This window comes from Zosterops lateralis (assembly GCF_965231275.1).
Source record: "Zosterops lateralis genome assembly, chromosome: 29".
Taxonomy (NCBI): Eukaryota; Metazoa; Chordata; class Aves; order Passeriformes; family Zosteropidae; genus Zosterops; species Zosterops lateralis.
The window spans coordinates 4,919,634-4,936,727 of record NC_139789.1 but is presented as its reverse complement, the minus strand read 5'-3'; the positions used below and the strand labels follow the sequence as shown (position 1 = coordinate 4,936,727).

General features: G+C 43.1%; 1 protein-coding gene across 2 annotated transcripts in view; it reads right to left on the bottom strand.

Annotated features, from left to right (window-relative positions):
* Positions 1 to 17,094, bottom strand: part of ELL (elongation factor for RNA polymerase II) — a gene marked incomplete at its 5' end in the record, with an annotated part of 55,675 nt that overhangs the window by 22,531 nt on the left and 16,050 nt on the right. For both annotated transcript variants that reach the window (XM_083880005.1, XM_083880006.1), the window contains 3 exons: positions 1,455 to 1,618; positions 1,958 to 2,079; positions 7,163 to 7,210. In XM_083880005.1, coding sequence (XP_083736131.1) covers positions 1,455 to 1,618; positions 1,958 to 2,079; positions 7,163 to 7,210 — 334 coding nt within the window. The remainder of the gene's footprint in view (positions 1 to 1,454; positions 1,619 to 1,957; positions 2,080 to 7,162; positions 7,211 to 17,094) is intronic.

Below are 17,094 nucleotides of genomic sequence, written 5' to 3'. Positions count from 1 at the left end.
TTACATATCTATTTATTCAAGTGTCAGCTCACATCTTGTAAAGTTCTGCTGCTCTCCAATTTCAACATTTCGTATGAATTTTTTTCCACGTCTGAGCTGGCCTGGAACAGACTCTCCGCTGGCGCTCGAGTGCTGAGCTCTGTGTTCTCCTGGAAATGTGAGAGGCAGCCCTGTCCCCTCCAGCCCAGGCTGCAGGAATCAGCTGATGCTGCTGGCACACCAGGACCTGCAGATCCCACACGAGGAGAGGACTGTCCTTCCAAGCCCTTCCTTCTTGGACCAGAGCTCTCCCCTCCTTCAAACACTGACATCTTATCTAGGAGCTCTGTGAGCACACACTCTCTGCCCCTGCTGCTTTCACACACAGTTCTGTCTCTCCATTTCAGGGCAGTAAAAGGTTTTAAGCCAAGGAGTATTTTGAATTTTAAAAAAAAAAAAAAAAAAAAAAAAAAAAAAAAAAAAAAAGTTTTGCTTCCATCTTTCCAGGAAGCAAATTGCTTTGAGAATCTTCTCCCTCAGAAGCTTTAACTTCAGGCACTTACTGTAATGGTCTCAAAGAGGAGCTAAACAAAATAATCTTTTGGCTTACAGGAAATCAATGCATTTCCTTCCTGATTACTATCTCCTTTCTCAGCTTTGAGCACTTGGCTGCTGCGACAATGAGTCAGGGTCAGTTCTACATTTTGCAACTCAACCCTTCTCATCACGGATCCTCTGAGAAGAGACTGGCTGCAGATCACATGGGCTGCAGGAAAAGCAGCTGCCTCAGAGAAAATAATAACAACAACAAAAAAAAAAATAGTGAAACTTTGCATTCTGGTTACTGTCTGTACCCAAAGTTTGTGAGCTGAGGTTAAGCAAGGCCCTGAGTCTCTGCAGGCTCCCCCTGGGTTATTTGCCATGGTTTTATTTCCTCTGCTACAGGTTTCCTGCTGCTGTCACAGTGAGAAGGGCTGTCCCAGGCTGCTTGAGTGAGTGTGTTTATTACCAGAGGGCACTGCTGCCTGTGTCCTCCCTGCTGTGGTCCCGTGGGGGCACAGCTGTGACACGCTGGTGGCACTTTTAGCTGAGCTGGCCAAGAGCAGGGACACGGGGAGGGCTCAGCACTGCCACGTGACAGACCTAACACCATGTCACTGCACATGGACAACCCACAGTGCTTTAGGCTGGGTGGGACTTTAAAATCACCCAATGCCACAGGCAGGGACACCTTTGGGTTGTTCCAAGCTGATCTTAGACACCTCCAGGGCTGGGGGCAGCCACAGTTCCCTTTGGGGTGATGATGGAAATGAAGACAACACAACACGAGGAGAGCAGCCCATTAAATCACCCACGAGGAACTACCAGGAACTTTCCAAACTGCCACAATCAAGCCAACAAACGTCAAGATTTGCCTCCAGAGCCTGCTGAGTCCCAAATGGAGTGCAGAGCCCCCAAACTGAGTGGCTGCTTACCTACATATCTCCCCCCAGGTTTAATGACTATGGCGCTCCGGCTGCGAGTCTCCTCCTCTGCCTGTGCCATGCTCTGCCTCGCCTTCTGGTAGGAATCATCAGTAGCACACACGGTGATTTTATCCTGTATGCTTCCCAGGCAATCCAAATGGATATTGCCATTGCTGTAAGAGAAATGCAATGGAAAAGGTACTCCTGACACTGCAAAGGGACACCAGGCTGGCACTGGGGGACAGCTCAGGGTGGGGGGTGTGTTAGCTGAATAATAGTGGGGGGACACACACAGAGGAGCTGAGAGGGAACCAGATGCTTCTCCAAAAAAAAAAAAAAACCAAACCAAAAAAACTCCACATCAAAACAGATCAGGAAGACTCTAAAATGGAAGAACGTGCATTAAAGCTTTGTTAAGGAAAAGATGCTCCAGAAGAGAGGGTAAAAAAAAATAAATATATATATATATATTAAAAAAAAGGGATGGGCTTTTCCTTGGATGCCCCACTCACCTGGATACATACTGCTGGATGCAGTCAAAGCTCCCCTGAGGGCTGTCCTTGCCAATGTTGGAGAGATAAAAGGTGAAGGTCCGCACCTCCGCCGGTCGGTCGGGCCTTGGGATGGCGATGTGCTGCCCGGGAGAGGAGGAGGAAGAGGGGGAATATTGGTCACTCAGGTAAACCCAGGCTGAGGAGAGCTCAATTCTCACACAGTCAGGATGCTCTGAGGCATTTTGCAACAAGGAAAGCACCTTGGGTTACTGCACAGGGAAGAATTCGAGTTATCCCCATGCTGTGTGCAGGGGGAAGGAAAAAATAACAGAGTTTGGAAAGAGAAGATGGATATGAGACAACAGAGCTGCCTCAAACAGAGCCCACAACCACCTTGTTCTAGGAATTTGACCCAAATTCTATTGATTCAGGCTCAAAACAGACTCGCTCCCACTGTTTATGTTCAATGTAAAACACTCGAGGCTCGTTTCTCTTTAGAATTACTGATCCAGCACTAAACATAGCACAGGCCAGGTCACTAGGTAGCATGCTTATTCTTTTTTAAGAAATTATAATTCCATAACGAGATTTCATGGCTCACAGTAGAGTGTGACGCTGCTGCTAAATTAAATATTTAATCAAGCATTAAGTGTGCTCCACAGACAACTCCACAGCCATCCTGCATTGCTTTTTTTCACCCCTCCCTTTGCAGCCATTCATTTTTCAAAAGACAAACTGTCTCCCCTCTGCAACGTAAATGTCAGCATCTGAGCTCTACTATCACATCAATATTTGATAATTAAGATGGCTCCCAGAAGCTGAGACAGAAGGAACACCAGCTCCAGCTTATTTTAGGCCAGGCTTTTACCACACGGATTTATATTTACCCAGATTGCCACATCTACGCGGCAAATACAACACTCCCAGCAGAGCCAGCCCGTGGCATCCACACATGACTGTGCTGGGACAAGGGAGGGGGTTTTTGGGTGGTTTCCTTCAGACCTCAGACGTCTCCAGCAGCCTGGAAAACCCAGGGATCTGTGTCCCTCTGCTCAACCACAGGGATGTTCTCAGAGGCTTCGAGGAGCTCTTGAGCCGAGTGTGGCATTTCCCTGCCCTCAAACAGAGCTCCCTTCTTCCAAAAAACGAGTCCAGAAACCCAGACTTTATACAGGAGGACAAAGTTATCCCCAGGATCTAAGTCTGAAAATATTGAGCAGATTTTTTTGAGAACATCCACTGGGATGTTCTCATAGAGGCTTCGAGGAGCTCTTGAGCCAAGTGTGGCATTTCCCTGCCCTCAAACAGAGCTCCCTTCTTCCAAAAAATGAGCCCAGAAACTCAAACTTGAGCCCTCCTTTATAGAGGACAAAGTTATCCCCAGGATCTAGGCCTGAAAATATTGAGCAGATTTTTTTTTTGGGTGCTGCTGGACCCCTCCCTGAGCAGCCCCATTATCTCCCTCGCCAAATGTGTGTTGCAGCCCTTGGAGCCCTTTTAATCTTTCCTGGCATCCTCTGCCCCCACCCAGGCAAAGAGGGGAAAGAAAAATTCCCTTCTGCTTTACCAGAACAGGCACAAAAGCAGAGTTATGTAAGCAGCAGGTTGGGAGGGATGGGAGGGGGAATTTTGCAGCTGGAAATTTGGTGGGAATGGGAAAAAAAGGAAAACCCAACAGGGTTGTCCCACTTCAATCTGCACCTGAGCCTGGAAAATAAAAAGCTGCAGGATGTCACCAATTCACACCTCCACACACTCCAAGAATTCTCTCCTCCATCCTGCTTTACCACTGGAAAAAAACAGCTGCTCCAAAAGCCCCGATTTTGGATTTTCATGGGGTTTTTGCAGCGTTTTCTGGGGCTGTAAAATGAGGCAGAGTCACTTTAGTACTGAAAAGTGTCTCATGTGCAGGCCGGCCGTTATCTAGGAATTATTTTTAGCTGAAAAACAGAAGGTTTCTCAAGCCACCAAAAAAATCAGCGTGGTGACTTGCTTTGAGGGAGCCCTAATTTTGGTGCTGGGTATTGCACCAGTAACCAGAGACACTTAAAAATAGCTCGGGTACAGATGTGACTTCTGTTTTCTTCTTTCAAGTAACATTCATCTGTGGACAGCTCGCTCTGAACAGAGATTTCACCTCCCCCTCTGTTAATACCAAAACTTCATCCCAAGAAACGGGGGAAATGATGTATTTTCCCATCACAAAGCAAAGAGGGGTTTTGCTCCCAACAGTCATTTTAAAAATGCTGCACAACACAGGTGGGTTTGGCACCTGAAGGGTGTTTTTTTTTCCCCCCCTCTCAGTTCAATTCTGTCTTTGCTCTCACTGCCCCACAAGCACCTGCAAATTTCAGCCAGGCTAAGCTCTGATTCTGCATCTCTTTTTACCAAAATAGAAGCATTTTCAGTATTTCTAGCACGGTTTTGCACACAATTTGTGATGCTGGGGTAGTCCAGCTCTTAAATTCTAATTTATGTGCATGCTGAAATGAGCACAATGCTCAAAACTCCATAAAAACTTATAAAACTTATAAAAACTTTAAAAACTACCCAAGAAAATCCACAAGGAAAAACTGAGAGCCAGGTGTTGCTCCTAAGGAATAGTCCCACTTTAGAGGAATGCTTTGGTAAAAATAACTTGGTTATTACAACTGAAATTCTGATTATTACACAGAATAAAAGCCACTAACAAGAGCAGCATCACTACAGAGAAACACATCCCAAGGCAAAAATCCCAGAAGTTTTTCTCAGCTCCTGTAAGATTGGATCCAGATCAGGATCCAGGAGAAGTTCTGTCCCCTGTCACTGGAACAGCTGTTTTATTTTGGGTTATAACCACTGACTTCCTCCTTGCTGACCCTGGGTTTTATTCCCAACAATTCCCTTCCCTGGTTAATTAGTGTCTCAAACATGGAAGTTTCTTTTTTTCTGTGTATTAGAAACTGAAAGTATCTTTTGGAGCTTTTAGAGTAACACTGGGAGAGGTAAAAACACATGGGCACAGTAATTTAATTTCAAGGCTTCTAGAGAAATAAATTCAAGAAGCAGCACTTTGTTTAAATTCTTATTTTATGTCCTGCCTCCCTAAATCATCAAGTGAAGCTTTTCACTCTTGAGAAAGAGATTCTTGCACAGAAAATCCCCACTATTAAAACCTCACTGCTTTAAATCACCCTGACACTTGTGCTGTGCACAAAATTCCCACCCCAAAAAACTGATGGGATTCTCCACAGCTGCATTTTTTTGGGAAGCAAAATAGGAAAGCAGCAAAATGGGGAATTGAGGAAGAGCGAAAGAAATTATTTAAAAAATAATAATAAAAAAAATTTAAAAAAAAAAAAATAAATAAAAACAATTATGTGTTTTACTGCCATCATCTGAATGGTGAGAGCCTGGTAAATTCCTGGAATTATCTCCTCAGCCCAAGTGATGGAGGATCCCTGGAAAGCATTTCAAGCCTGAGCTCCTTAAAAAGCAGGAGAATCCTGACGTGCACAGTCCCTACCCTTAAAAGCAGATGGTTCCCCCAGCTGCCAGCTCCTTGTCATACCCAGGGAAAAATAATAATGAAGGGACAAAGAGCTCTCTCTGTGCTCTCCCATGGAGCTGCAGCTTCTCTTCAAAGCTCTACCTTTGGCCTTTCCTCGTCAGTGCCATTAATTAAGGATTGAGGAGGAGCAGGCAGAGGTCAGTTCTGGCTGCCACATCCTCCCATCCAAGCCCAGCCCAGCTCTCCTGGCTTTTCTTTCCTTCCCCATGGAGTGACACTGCAGCTCTTCCACCAACAGCAGAGTTTGGGGGCTCAAACAGAATTAACTCTTCTATAAATAGAATTAACTTCTTTTTTTTTTTTTTTTATTTTAAATTTCTAGAAGCAGCTGGAACACTTGAAAATATTCCTCGTTATCCCCAGAAATTATTATTTTTTTTTTTTTTGTTAATCCTCGTCCGTACCAGATCCATGTGGAACTCACCATGAGTAAAAGCTCAGGGCAGAGGAGCATTTTAAACTGGTTTTGTTATATTTTGTTATATTTCCTTCAAGGAAAAATATTCAGAGGAGGCATTTCCAAAGCTTTACAGGAAAAGTCAGGTGTGGATCCTGCTTCCAAAGGGAAAGGAAAGCATTCCCAGTGTTTTTAGCTTTTTATTCCACAAGCAAAGCTCATCAAATAAAGACAAATCCCCCAACCTTCAGTTTTCATCCTCATTTTTGATGGTGCCCAACCTCAGGGGCAGATTTTGATCTCAACTTTCATGCTGAGCTTTCGGGGAAGTTTAAGTCTAAACAAATTTAAAAAAACCTGGAAATTGCTCCTTTCTTTATTCCCCAGGACAAGAAGGTTTGTATTTTTCTTCTTAACTTACAATAACAATCATGTCTTTCCTGCTGCATTTTCTATGTGCTGTTAGTGAGAATAATATCACAAAGTAGGATGTGGGGCAAGGACAATGTGCTGGGTTTAAAGTCTGCTCAATCCAAGCACAAAAGAAATAATCAGAAGTTACAGCTGAATTCAGATCCTTAAAAAAAAAATTAAAAATAAAAAATTAAAAAAATTAAATTCGCGTTCTTTATGCAGAGATAAAGTTAAATGCAGGTTTTTTTTAGAAATACAAGGTACCTAAATGACATTTTTCAAGTTCACTGAAGGGCTGCATTGCTTTACCAGAAACACCACCACGTAAATCTCAACGTTGTCAGCAACTGGCATGACAGAATGGTTTGAGGGGCTAAAAATATCCCGGAGTTCTGTCATCGGAACAGAAGTTGGGGAAGTAAAACTCCTAAATCTAAAATAACTTCTGCTACTCACAGAACTGTAGTTATAATAAATAAACTTCCAGAGCTATCAGACTATCAGAGCAGCCCTCCAAGCTTTGTTGGTGGAAGGAATTGGGATCCAAAAAAGGTCTTGTAGTGAGTTTTTAGTGTGGTTTTTTTTTTGGGGTACAGGTGAGGGTTTTGTGGATTTCTGTATCTTTTATTTTTCTCTGTATCTTTTATTTTTCTCTGCTCTACCCAAGAGCTCATAAATCTGAATTTCCCATGGATTTAGCAAGGTTAGGGAATAAAGAAAAGGAGAGAATCCATGAGCGAACACCACACCTGAACCTCCATCTCTCACTTTCAGCAATCACAGCATCATTCCCTGAGCTTGGAACAGCCCAAATTCCTCAATCCCATTAAATGTAAAGAATTTTTTTCATGGACAAACTTACCCCTTGGCTTCCTTGAAACTGGATGACTGGTTTTGATGTCACAGCATCCTACAAAAACAAGTGGAAAAAACAAAAATTAACTTCAGAGAAATTGTAAACTTTAATGTTTTGCTGCCAAGCTTGATTTTTCACCTGGATTTTTTTACTTCCTTTATTTTTTTTTCCAAGGGGAAAGGTCAGGGAAATGTGTATTTCAAGGAAGAAAACAAAAAAATTCCTGAAACAGTGGAAAAGGGATAAACTCAGGTCACCCTTAGCTCAGGGGAGGAGCAGCTCAGAGGTGACAATTTGGTTCCTCCCGACTCCTCCACCACATTTTTGGGCACAGAAAAGCTCAGCTTTGGTGCTTATGTAAGTTTTGAGTTAATAAAATGGACACTTGAAGGGAAAACTTATTCCAGTTCTTGAAAAAAAAAAAGTGAATTTTTTCCAAGAGAAAGCTGGCAATCCTTTGGAAAAGCAAACTGCAGCTCCGTTGCAAAATCCTGTTGTTACGTTGCCTGTTTCAACAATCCTCCAGGCTCAGTGCCTTACATTTAAAAAATTATATTTCTTTGACTCTAAAACTGCTCAATTTCAGCCTTTTTGCATCGCTGTCATTATAGAGATTCCAAAGGTTTTTCAATTTCAAGTTTTACCTGAGGTTTTTAACCTGAAAAAAAAAAAAAATAATAATAAACCTGACCCAAGCCATGCTGAGTTTGGATTTCTCCAATTCCAGCAGAATTTGGGGCTGTGGATGTTTTATTTATTAAATCACACAAAACAGCCCAAGACAGGAATTGTGCTCTGTGGGACCCCGTTGTGAAGCTTTCCAAAGGGACAGAAGAATTTATAAACAGGTTGAAAGTATCATTTATTAGTGAAAATGTGAATGGGAGACACATTTCTATGGGAAAACCAGCAGAGAATGAGCCCAAAACATGAGTGCTGTTTGTGTCACCCAATTTCCAATGGATTAAAGAAACAGATAATTAAATTTCAGCAGCAAGAGAGTTAAACAGCTTGAAATTCATAAAGTTAACCATCCCCTCATAAAACTTTTCCAACTCAGCACTGAAGAATCTCAGCCACGACATCGACAAAAAAAAAAAAAAAAAAGGATAAATTCACCACCAAACTAAAAAAAAAAAAAAAAAAGGAAAAATTCACCACCAAACTAAAAAAAAAAAAAAGGATAAATTCACCACCAAACTAAACTGAAAAAAAAAAAAAAAAAAAGGATAAATTCACCACCAAACTAAAAAAAAAAAAAAAAGGAAAAATTCACCACCAAACTAAAAAAAAAAAAAAGGATAAATTCACCACCAAACTAAACTGAAAAAAAAAAAAAAAAGGATAAATTCACCACCAAACTAAAAAAAAAAAAACCTTTTAGCCCAGAAAAAAATCTAAAAAAAATTGGATGGATAAATCCAACCTAAGACAAGAGTCTGAGGCTTTTTTTGAGTCCATCCAACAGGATTCCCCAGATCTGCATCACACCCAGGATCATCACAGGACATTTTTATGACGCTGAGGAAAGCAGGAACACGCTGGGAGCTCACAGCACTCCCTGAGAGTAACTGGGATAAGGAATTTTATAGACCCAGAACAACCTTTAGAAAGAAGCAATAAACAGCATCTTGCTCTTGGTACAGAGATCACTGAATTCCTCGAGTGCCACGACACTGCATTCCACAGCACGCTGTTCATGGACAGCCTGGCCAGCTTTTTGTTCCTCGTGTCCAGAAATTCATAGGAACATACTTGAGCAAACAAGCATTTGAAACATGAAAAAAATCTGGATTTAAGAAAGAAAAAAAAAATAAAAAATAACCAAACCAAATCGGCCCCGTGTGGTTCTTGTACAGCAAAAATCACAGATTTGGGAAGTTCTGCTCTTTGGTTTGGAAAGTTGTTTAAGGGGAATAAAAAGGGGGTAAAGGAGGATGGAAGTGGAATAAAAATCCTGATGCACAAATCAGACATGGTTTAATTACAGAACTTATAAATCCCACAATCTACAAATAAACTGGTTTGAAGTTAAGTGGGTAACAGCAGCTTTATGTAAGTTAAATGGAAAACTGAGATGCATCTCCCAAAATTCAGAGTCTCTTCTGTGATCCCTGTGCAGGAATATCAGTGTTGGAATTCCCTGCCAAGCTCCAGAAGGGATTCCAGGAAATACCTGGATTTGGATGGACACTGCACCACCCCAGTTCATTTTTGAGGCAGGAAGGGGAAGACTTTGGACATCTCAGCATCCCTGAACCTCCACAGGCATCACCCCCCTGATTCCTTGGCTACAGCTCGTTCAGGATGTTCATGGAAGAGGAGAACACACCGCACACCTTAAACTTATTAAGAATGTCACACTAAGCACCTTTATTAGATGAAATTAAATCCCTACATGGACACCTTCATTCAGAATAAAACAGATGAATGATGTGAAACCAAATTAAAACTACATTTCCATTTATATTTTAATTCGGATTAACTTTCTTGGATGGACAATCGTGATTATTAGGAGTTCTTGCTGCCCCTTTCCAAAATCCTCATGTAATTTTCTGAAGAATCACTTAATTCCTCTTCCCTAGTGATGCCATGACTGAACTTCCTGCATTACAATTCCTAGAAATGCCATTCCCTCCATTCTGAGTGGGAACGAGGTCTTTTCCCTCAGCCTTTCCAATTAATCCAAGTCACCTCCTCAGCCTCTGGATTTTGCAATAAATCAGAGATGCTGATGAAACCTCAATCTTTGTGCTCAAACAAGAGGAAAACAAGGCAGATTTGTCCAAGCAAAGGGACACAACCTCATTCCCCTTCCAATGATTTCCGGTTTTATCCCTCCAGGAGACTCTCTGGGTTTAAAAACAGCTGCTGGAAGCTGATTAAAGATAAAAATCTAAGGAGGAAAAGGACAGTTTCAGGTACTTTGCAGCAGCCACCTGCCAGGTACCAGAATTTCATCCCTGCAGCTCATCCATGAGGGTGACAGTGCTGGAGAGGTCCAGAGGGAAGGAGCACAAATCCTGGGATCTGTGGGGCCATGGAATACACAGGGGAAGGAGCACAAATCCTCCTATCTATGGGGCCAGAGAACACAGGAGAAGCACAAATCCTGGGATCTGTGGGGCCAGAGAGGAGAAGGAGCACAAATCCTGGGATTTGTGGGGCCAGGGAATATACAGGGGAAGGAGCACAAATCCTGGGATCTGTAGGACCAGGGAACACAGAGGAAGGAGCACAAATCCTGGGATCTGTGGGGCCAGGGAACACACAGGGAAGGAGCACAAATCCTGGGATCTGTGGGAACACACAGGAGAAGGAGCACAAATCCTGGGATCTGTGGGGCCAAGGAACACACAGAGGGAAGGAGCACAATTCCTCGTATCTATGGGGCCAGAGAACACAGGAGAAGCACAAATCCTGGGATCTATGGGGCCAGAGAGGAGAAGGAGCACAAATCCTGGGATCTGTGGGGCCAGGGAATACACAGGGGAAGGAGCACAAATCCTGGGATCTGTGGGAGCAGGGAATACAGGGGTAGGAGCACAAATCCTGGGATCTGTGGGGCCAGGGAATACAGGGGAAGGAGCACAAATCCTGGGATGTATGGGACCAGAAAACACAGGGGAAGGAGCACAATTCCTGAGATCTGTTGGGAAACACCACACAGAGAACCTGCAGTTTCCAGAGGCAGCAAAGCCCCTTCAAACACACCTCAGGACGCAGGAATTCCATTCCTGCCCCCTGCCATAGTTCCAGCTGAAAGCTTCCTGACCAAGCTGGAAGGTTGGCAGAGCATTCCTGCAGCTCCAGAGGTTGCCAGGTCCCCACAAGGAGCAAAAACTTCCTCTGGAAAAGCAAAGGAGCTGCTAGGCCAGAGCAGAGCCCCAAAGGTCTGCAGGAATAAATCCTAAAGGAATATCCAAACCCACAGCTGTAACCTCTGAGATCTACCCGAACTGGAATTACCAGCTTCAGCCTCTCCTTCAGACTTGACTGGAAAACAGACCCTCAGAAAGAGCCTTGGACACATCCTGGCACCTACTCCATAAATTTTCATCTCTTTGCCATCTGGAAAAGGAACTTCCACACGTCCATGCCCAGTTCCCTGCTTTGCACAGCTCCTGGGAATGATGGAGAAATAAAACTCCTCAAGCTCTGCTCTGAGATGGCAAAATGAATAAAACCCCACAGCCTCAAGTGTTTTTTTTTGTCAGTCCTCCAACACACCATAAGATTATTTCAAAAGTCATGAGATTAAACCAGAAAAACCCCAAAACTCATCCCCAAAGCTCCCACAGGATATTTGGCTTTTATTATCACAGTATTATGCTCATCCTTTAGTTTCCCCAGGCTAAAGGAGATCAAGAAATCCTAAAAAGAGACTCTAAAAGCTCACACAGAGGTGGTGGCAACACACAAACAGCTCCTGACACTTAAATATTCCAGATCCAGCACGTGGAAGCTGAGGAAAGAGCAGGAAGGACAAAAAAAAAGTCAATAAAATACGGAAGAATTGAATGCAAAACTAATAAAGTGTTTTATCAGGGCTGATTGAAGCTGGCAGAAGGTTTTAAACACCTTTAGTGGAAAAGCTGGATGGGATGTTCCTAACCAGGATCAGAAAGGACACTGGAAATCCTCAGGTCAAGGAGCCAGCTGGAAGCCTCTCTGTTTTCTTCAGGGAAATACAGATAATTAAAGGAGACATCAATTTTTGGGAAGTTTTGTCATGTATTTACTGGAATTTATACTGCAGGCTGTGCCCCGTGGAAAATATTTGCCTAAAGTTAGTATCGTTGTGTTTGTCTGTTTTGTTGGATGTTCACAGTCACCAACGCCCGGAGTGCAACTGAAAACTCACCCTCATTTCTGCTGGAAAAAGGGGATTATTTTCAGAATTTAAAGCTTCTTAAAAACAGTTAAAATTAGCAGCAAGAATTCCAACAAATATACAGAGAAACTATAAAATCCTGCTAACCAAAGTTGGCATTAATGGGATGTTTCCAACCCATTTCATGTGCAATTCCAGGTAAAACCAGTGCTCAGGTAAAGCTGCTGCACCTCAGGAAGCAGCTGCCAAAAATAGGAACAACCAGAAATCGCTGAAAAAGCACAAATTTCAGACTCTGCAATGCCCCAAACTCCAAGTTCCTCTTTAATTCTTTGCTTATGACTGGTTTATGTTTCTTTAGCCCACACAGCAAGGTCCAAATATAGGCAAGGCTCCCTCCCCTGCTTCCTCTGGCTTCCCAGCACAACTGGGCCAAGGGGGGCATAAAAAGGTCCCAAATCCAGAAGGATCTTGAGTTTAAACACACCTGGATACCTGGGAAAAGCTCCTGCAGAGCTACACACATTTCACATTTATATTTTTGTTTTAAATACCAGCCACCAAAGGGCTTGCAAAGCAAACCAGAGTCCAAAGGCAGAGCAGATCCACCTCTGGCTGTGACAGACTCCCAGGAGACACCTCCAGAGTCCCTCCAATCCAGGAGAATCCTCAATTTAAACACACCTGGATACCTGGGAAAAGCCCCTGCAGAGCTACACACATTTTACATTTATATTTTTGTTTTAAATACCAGCCCCCTAAAAGGGCTTGCAAAGCAAACCAGAGTCCAAAGGCAGAGCAGATCCACCCCTGGCTGTGACAGACTCTCAGGAAACACCTCCAGAGTCCCTCCAATCCAGGAGAATCCTCAATTTAAACACACCTGGATACCTGGGAAAAGCTCCTGCAGAGCTACACACATTTCACATTTATATTTTTGTTTTAAATATCTCCCCCCCAAAGGGCTTGCAAAGCAAACCAGAGTCCAAAGGCAGAGCAGATCCACCCCTGGTTGTGACAGACTCCCAGGAGACACCTCCAGAGTCCCTGAGTTCATTTAGCAGCAAGAAACACAAATCCCAAGGGGAAGGAATAGCCTGGAATAGACCCACAGCTCTGGAGTGAGGTTTGTGTGAATTGGCAGCCAATTAACCCGAGCTGGCCCAGGAGAGAATCACTGAGGCTGCTGCTCCCAGGACATTCCACCATCCCAAGGCTTGTATTTACCTCCTCCCAGAAACTCCAGCAGCCAAAAAAGCCTCCTGAATATTCCTTTTTTTTTTTTTTTTTTTTTTTTTCACATCCCACCTATTACTTATGGAATTAAAACACCCTGCAAACACAATTTCCATCTGCAATTTGAGGCCTCCCAAGGATCCTGTTTGAAGTCGAGCACGGATGGGATGGAGTCTGCTGCTGACTAGAAAATTACAGTTTTGCTGCTCAAATCCAACGTTCTCACGGAAAGAGCCTTGGAAATCCCGTGTAAATCCATCCCTGTTTGAGGATTTCCACTCAAGAGAGGTGCCAGCTGCCCAGGTGAGCCACAGGGAGGAGGATTTAGGATTCATCCACATCTTTTCCAGGGATGCTGGTGGGATCCTGCAAACCCCAGGGAGGAGAGCAGGGTGTGCCAGGAGTTCCTCAGGCAGCAATCCCCAAATTATCCCACTGACACCTCTGCTCGCTCCTCCTCTCCAAGATAATCTCATTTATCACCCTGATGATAAAATGCTGTCACAGACCACCCTAATTTTCCTCTTCCCAACATCTAAAAGAATTTATTTTGGGCATAAATGAACGTTCAAGCTTTTAACACAAATAATTATTAAAAAGGTGCTTTTGATGAAGGTTTAAAGGCTGGACTCTCACCAATTACTCTGAAGTGTAGTTTGTATTTATTATCATTTATCATTTGCCTAATAGACATTAATGGACACATTATCACCATAATATTAAAGCACCTCCAAATCCTGCCCAGAAGTACAAGCAGCAATAAAATGCTCAAAAGCTTTTATGTCAGCCAAAAATGCTACGCTGTACATTTGAAAGTTTTTTAATTGCTAAACTGCAAAAGGCACAACTGGCTTCTTTGGTTATAATTGCATCATTTAAAGTGGGCTGTTACAGCACAAATGTTGCTTCCTCGGTGGTTTAATTTTCCAGAGTTAAAAAAAAATCCAGTGTGCTTCTATAAGATAGAAAATAAAGGAGTTTATTTTCTAAATAAACTAAATAAAGTAAAAGTGTCAGCTAAAAAAAAATAATAAAAAAAATCAACTTAAACTTAGAAAATTTCATTCACCATTCCAAGCTCCTTAAAGTAACAAAATTTCATTCTCCATTCCCAGCTCTAAAGTTACAGAATTTCACCATTCCCAGCTCGAAAATTACAGAATTTCACCATTCCCAGCTCCTCAGAGTTACAGAATTTCACCATTCCCAGCTCCTCAGAGTTCCACAATTTCACCATCCTCACAAAATCACCAATTTTACCAGGAAGCATCACCAGCAGGCTTTGACCTCACTACACACTGAGCACCTCAGTGCTGTCCCACCTGAAATGCAGAAAAACTCCACCTTTGTGCAAAGTTTAGAGAGTAACACACACGATTAAATTAAAAAAACCAAACTGTAGCCTAATGGAAATGCTTTGTCCTGCCCTGTAGAGCAGAAAGGCAGGCCCTAAATGGACAATAGGCTGTATCAGCAAAGCAGAGAGCAATTAAAACTCCACTGTCATCAAGATGTCACCCCACAGGCACGAGAGCTGAGCCAGCCGTGCAGCTTGTTCTCTTCTCTCTCTCTCTCGCATGCCTGGAGCTTCTGATCTCAGCTAATCCAGGTTAAAAAGCTCCTCCTGAATAAAATGCAGTGTGTTTGTTGGGTCTCTGCTGCAGAGTTTAATTTGGGAGCTGGAATTGAGCTGTGCATGGGTGAGGCAACACCAGAGCTCCTTCAGGGAGGAATTAGGGGAAAGAGATGGAGGGAGAATTAGAGTATGAACCCCATAACACCCCAAACATCCATCCCAAAAATTCAGGATAAGGGATGGAGTTGGAGGCTCTCCAGTCTCAGTGATAGCTGCAGCACATGGTGATTTTTGACAGATTCACACTGGTTTTTTTTTAATTGAATAATTGAATAGTTTGGGTTGGAAGGGATCTTAAACCTCATCCAGTTCCACCCTCAGCCACAGGCAGGGATGCTGCCACTATTCCAGGTTGTTCAAACCCAGCAAAACTTTTTAATTGTTTCAGTTTGGTAACTCCAAGTAAAACTTTCCAGCGCTCCAAAGGAACCTTTGCTTCCTAATACAGCATTAAGTGATGATTTTTTTTTTTAATAAAGCTTTAAACTCCCAAAGAACAGATAAAAGTCTGATCCTTTGGTCATTCTCAGCACCAGAACACAAACTTTGGGAAAGGTGAGGTTGGGAAAGGAGCTCCAGGTCCCTGCACACCCCAAAAAATCCTGGGACAAACCAGAGGCTCAGGAGCATCAAGGCAGGATGTTTGGCCAGCTCAAGGTGCAGTAGTTTTCCACCAGGAAGGAAAGCTGGGCACAGAGGCAATTTAGGCAATGCCTTTCAGGAAGAAAATTAAAAGGAGGCTCAAATCCTTGGAGAAATAATTAAAGTATTGTGAATTGGTATGGAGTTTACTCAGCCCACTGTGGAGCAGAGTTTGTTTGGCTGGAGCAGAGCCTGGCTCTGGCAAACAGAGCAGCCCCATCCACTGGGCTGAGCCTTTCCCAAGAGCAGGAACCACCAAATGCCTTCCTGCAACTCCCCTGCTCCCAAATTTCTATGAGATTTGGAGGACTGAGGAACCCTTTCATGAGCACAGAGATGGACACAGGGATTTGCTCTGCAATAAATATGAACAAACAGAGTGGCTGAAATGGCTGCAAGGAGGAAATGCTGTGTCTCCAAAGAAAATTCCAGCTTTTTTTATGCACAGCAGGCACTTCCAGAGGACACTGGAGAGTTAAATCCACCTGTCTGCAGGGAAAGGATGCTCTGCCAGGGGATACAGGTTCATTTCAAGAGCTACAACATTTTTATTCCAAACATTCCTTTTGGAAATGGTCAGTCAGCCACTGGATTTATTGCTGCTCCCTGGACACACAACTTCAATGCTGGATGGGATCTGGGGGTTCTGTTGGCTGAAGATGGAAAGCAGAGAAAAAAAAAATCATCTCAAAACCAGAGGGGATTCCAAATTCAGCCCCCAAAAAATGAGAGGGTTTCAAACCCACCCCAAAACCAGAGTGGTCTGAGGGGAAGGAGGATGGGAAGAAAGAGGAAAAAATCCAAGCGGGTTTATGGCACCCAATTAACTCCAGATCTCAGGAGCAGAGACAGGAGTGAACCTCCTGTGGGAATCCAACTTTGGAGACTCTGGGCACGTTTCCCAAAGGGACAGTTCTCCTTTTTTTAACTTGATGTTTTCCCCCCTCTTTGGTTTTTCCGCAGAGTTAAGGCAGACCTGCTCATTAAGGAGAGCAATAATCATAAAGTCTCATCAGCAGGCTGCCACAAGGGCTGTAATGATGATTATCTGCAGTTTAATCATGACAAAACTCCCACCAATCCCACTATTAACAAGATGGGGCTGCTCAGGGAGGCTTTGTCAGAGGACCAGGAGCCAACTCCCACAACTTCCAAAGGCTCAGGGAGGGGAGGAAAAGCTTTTGGAAAGGAAAAAAAAAATCTCCTTTGCATCCCTGTGCAGCTTCCAGTGTTTAGAACTGATCAAAGCAGTAAAAAAAAATCAATTAAAAATGTCTATAATGAAAGAATTACTAAGTCACAGAACACAGTGCCCATTTTTTTTTTTTTTCAGTGTAATAACCCAGGAGTTTCCTTCCTGAAAGTAAAAAAAAAAAACCCTCCCAGTTTTGATACAATTACTGCATCTCCCTGAAAAGGAAGTTTCATTTTGTGTGAGTGGATTTTCTACATCCGTTACTCACTCCAGAAGGGTGTTCCAGACCCTGCCTGACACTGAGAACCAGCAGCCCTCAAAGATATTTTCATTTTATCACTCAGTTTTGGATTCTTGAGTCAAAACTGTCCATTCAAACACCTTTACCTTTATTT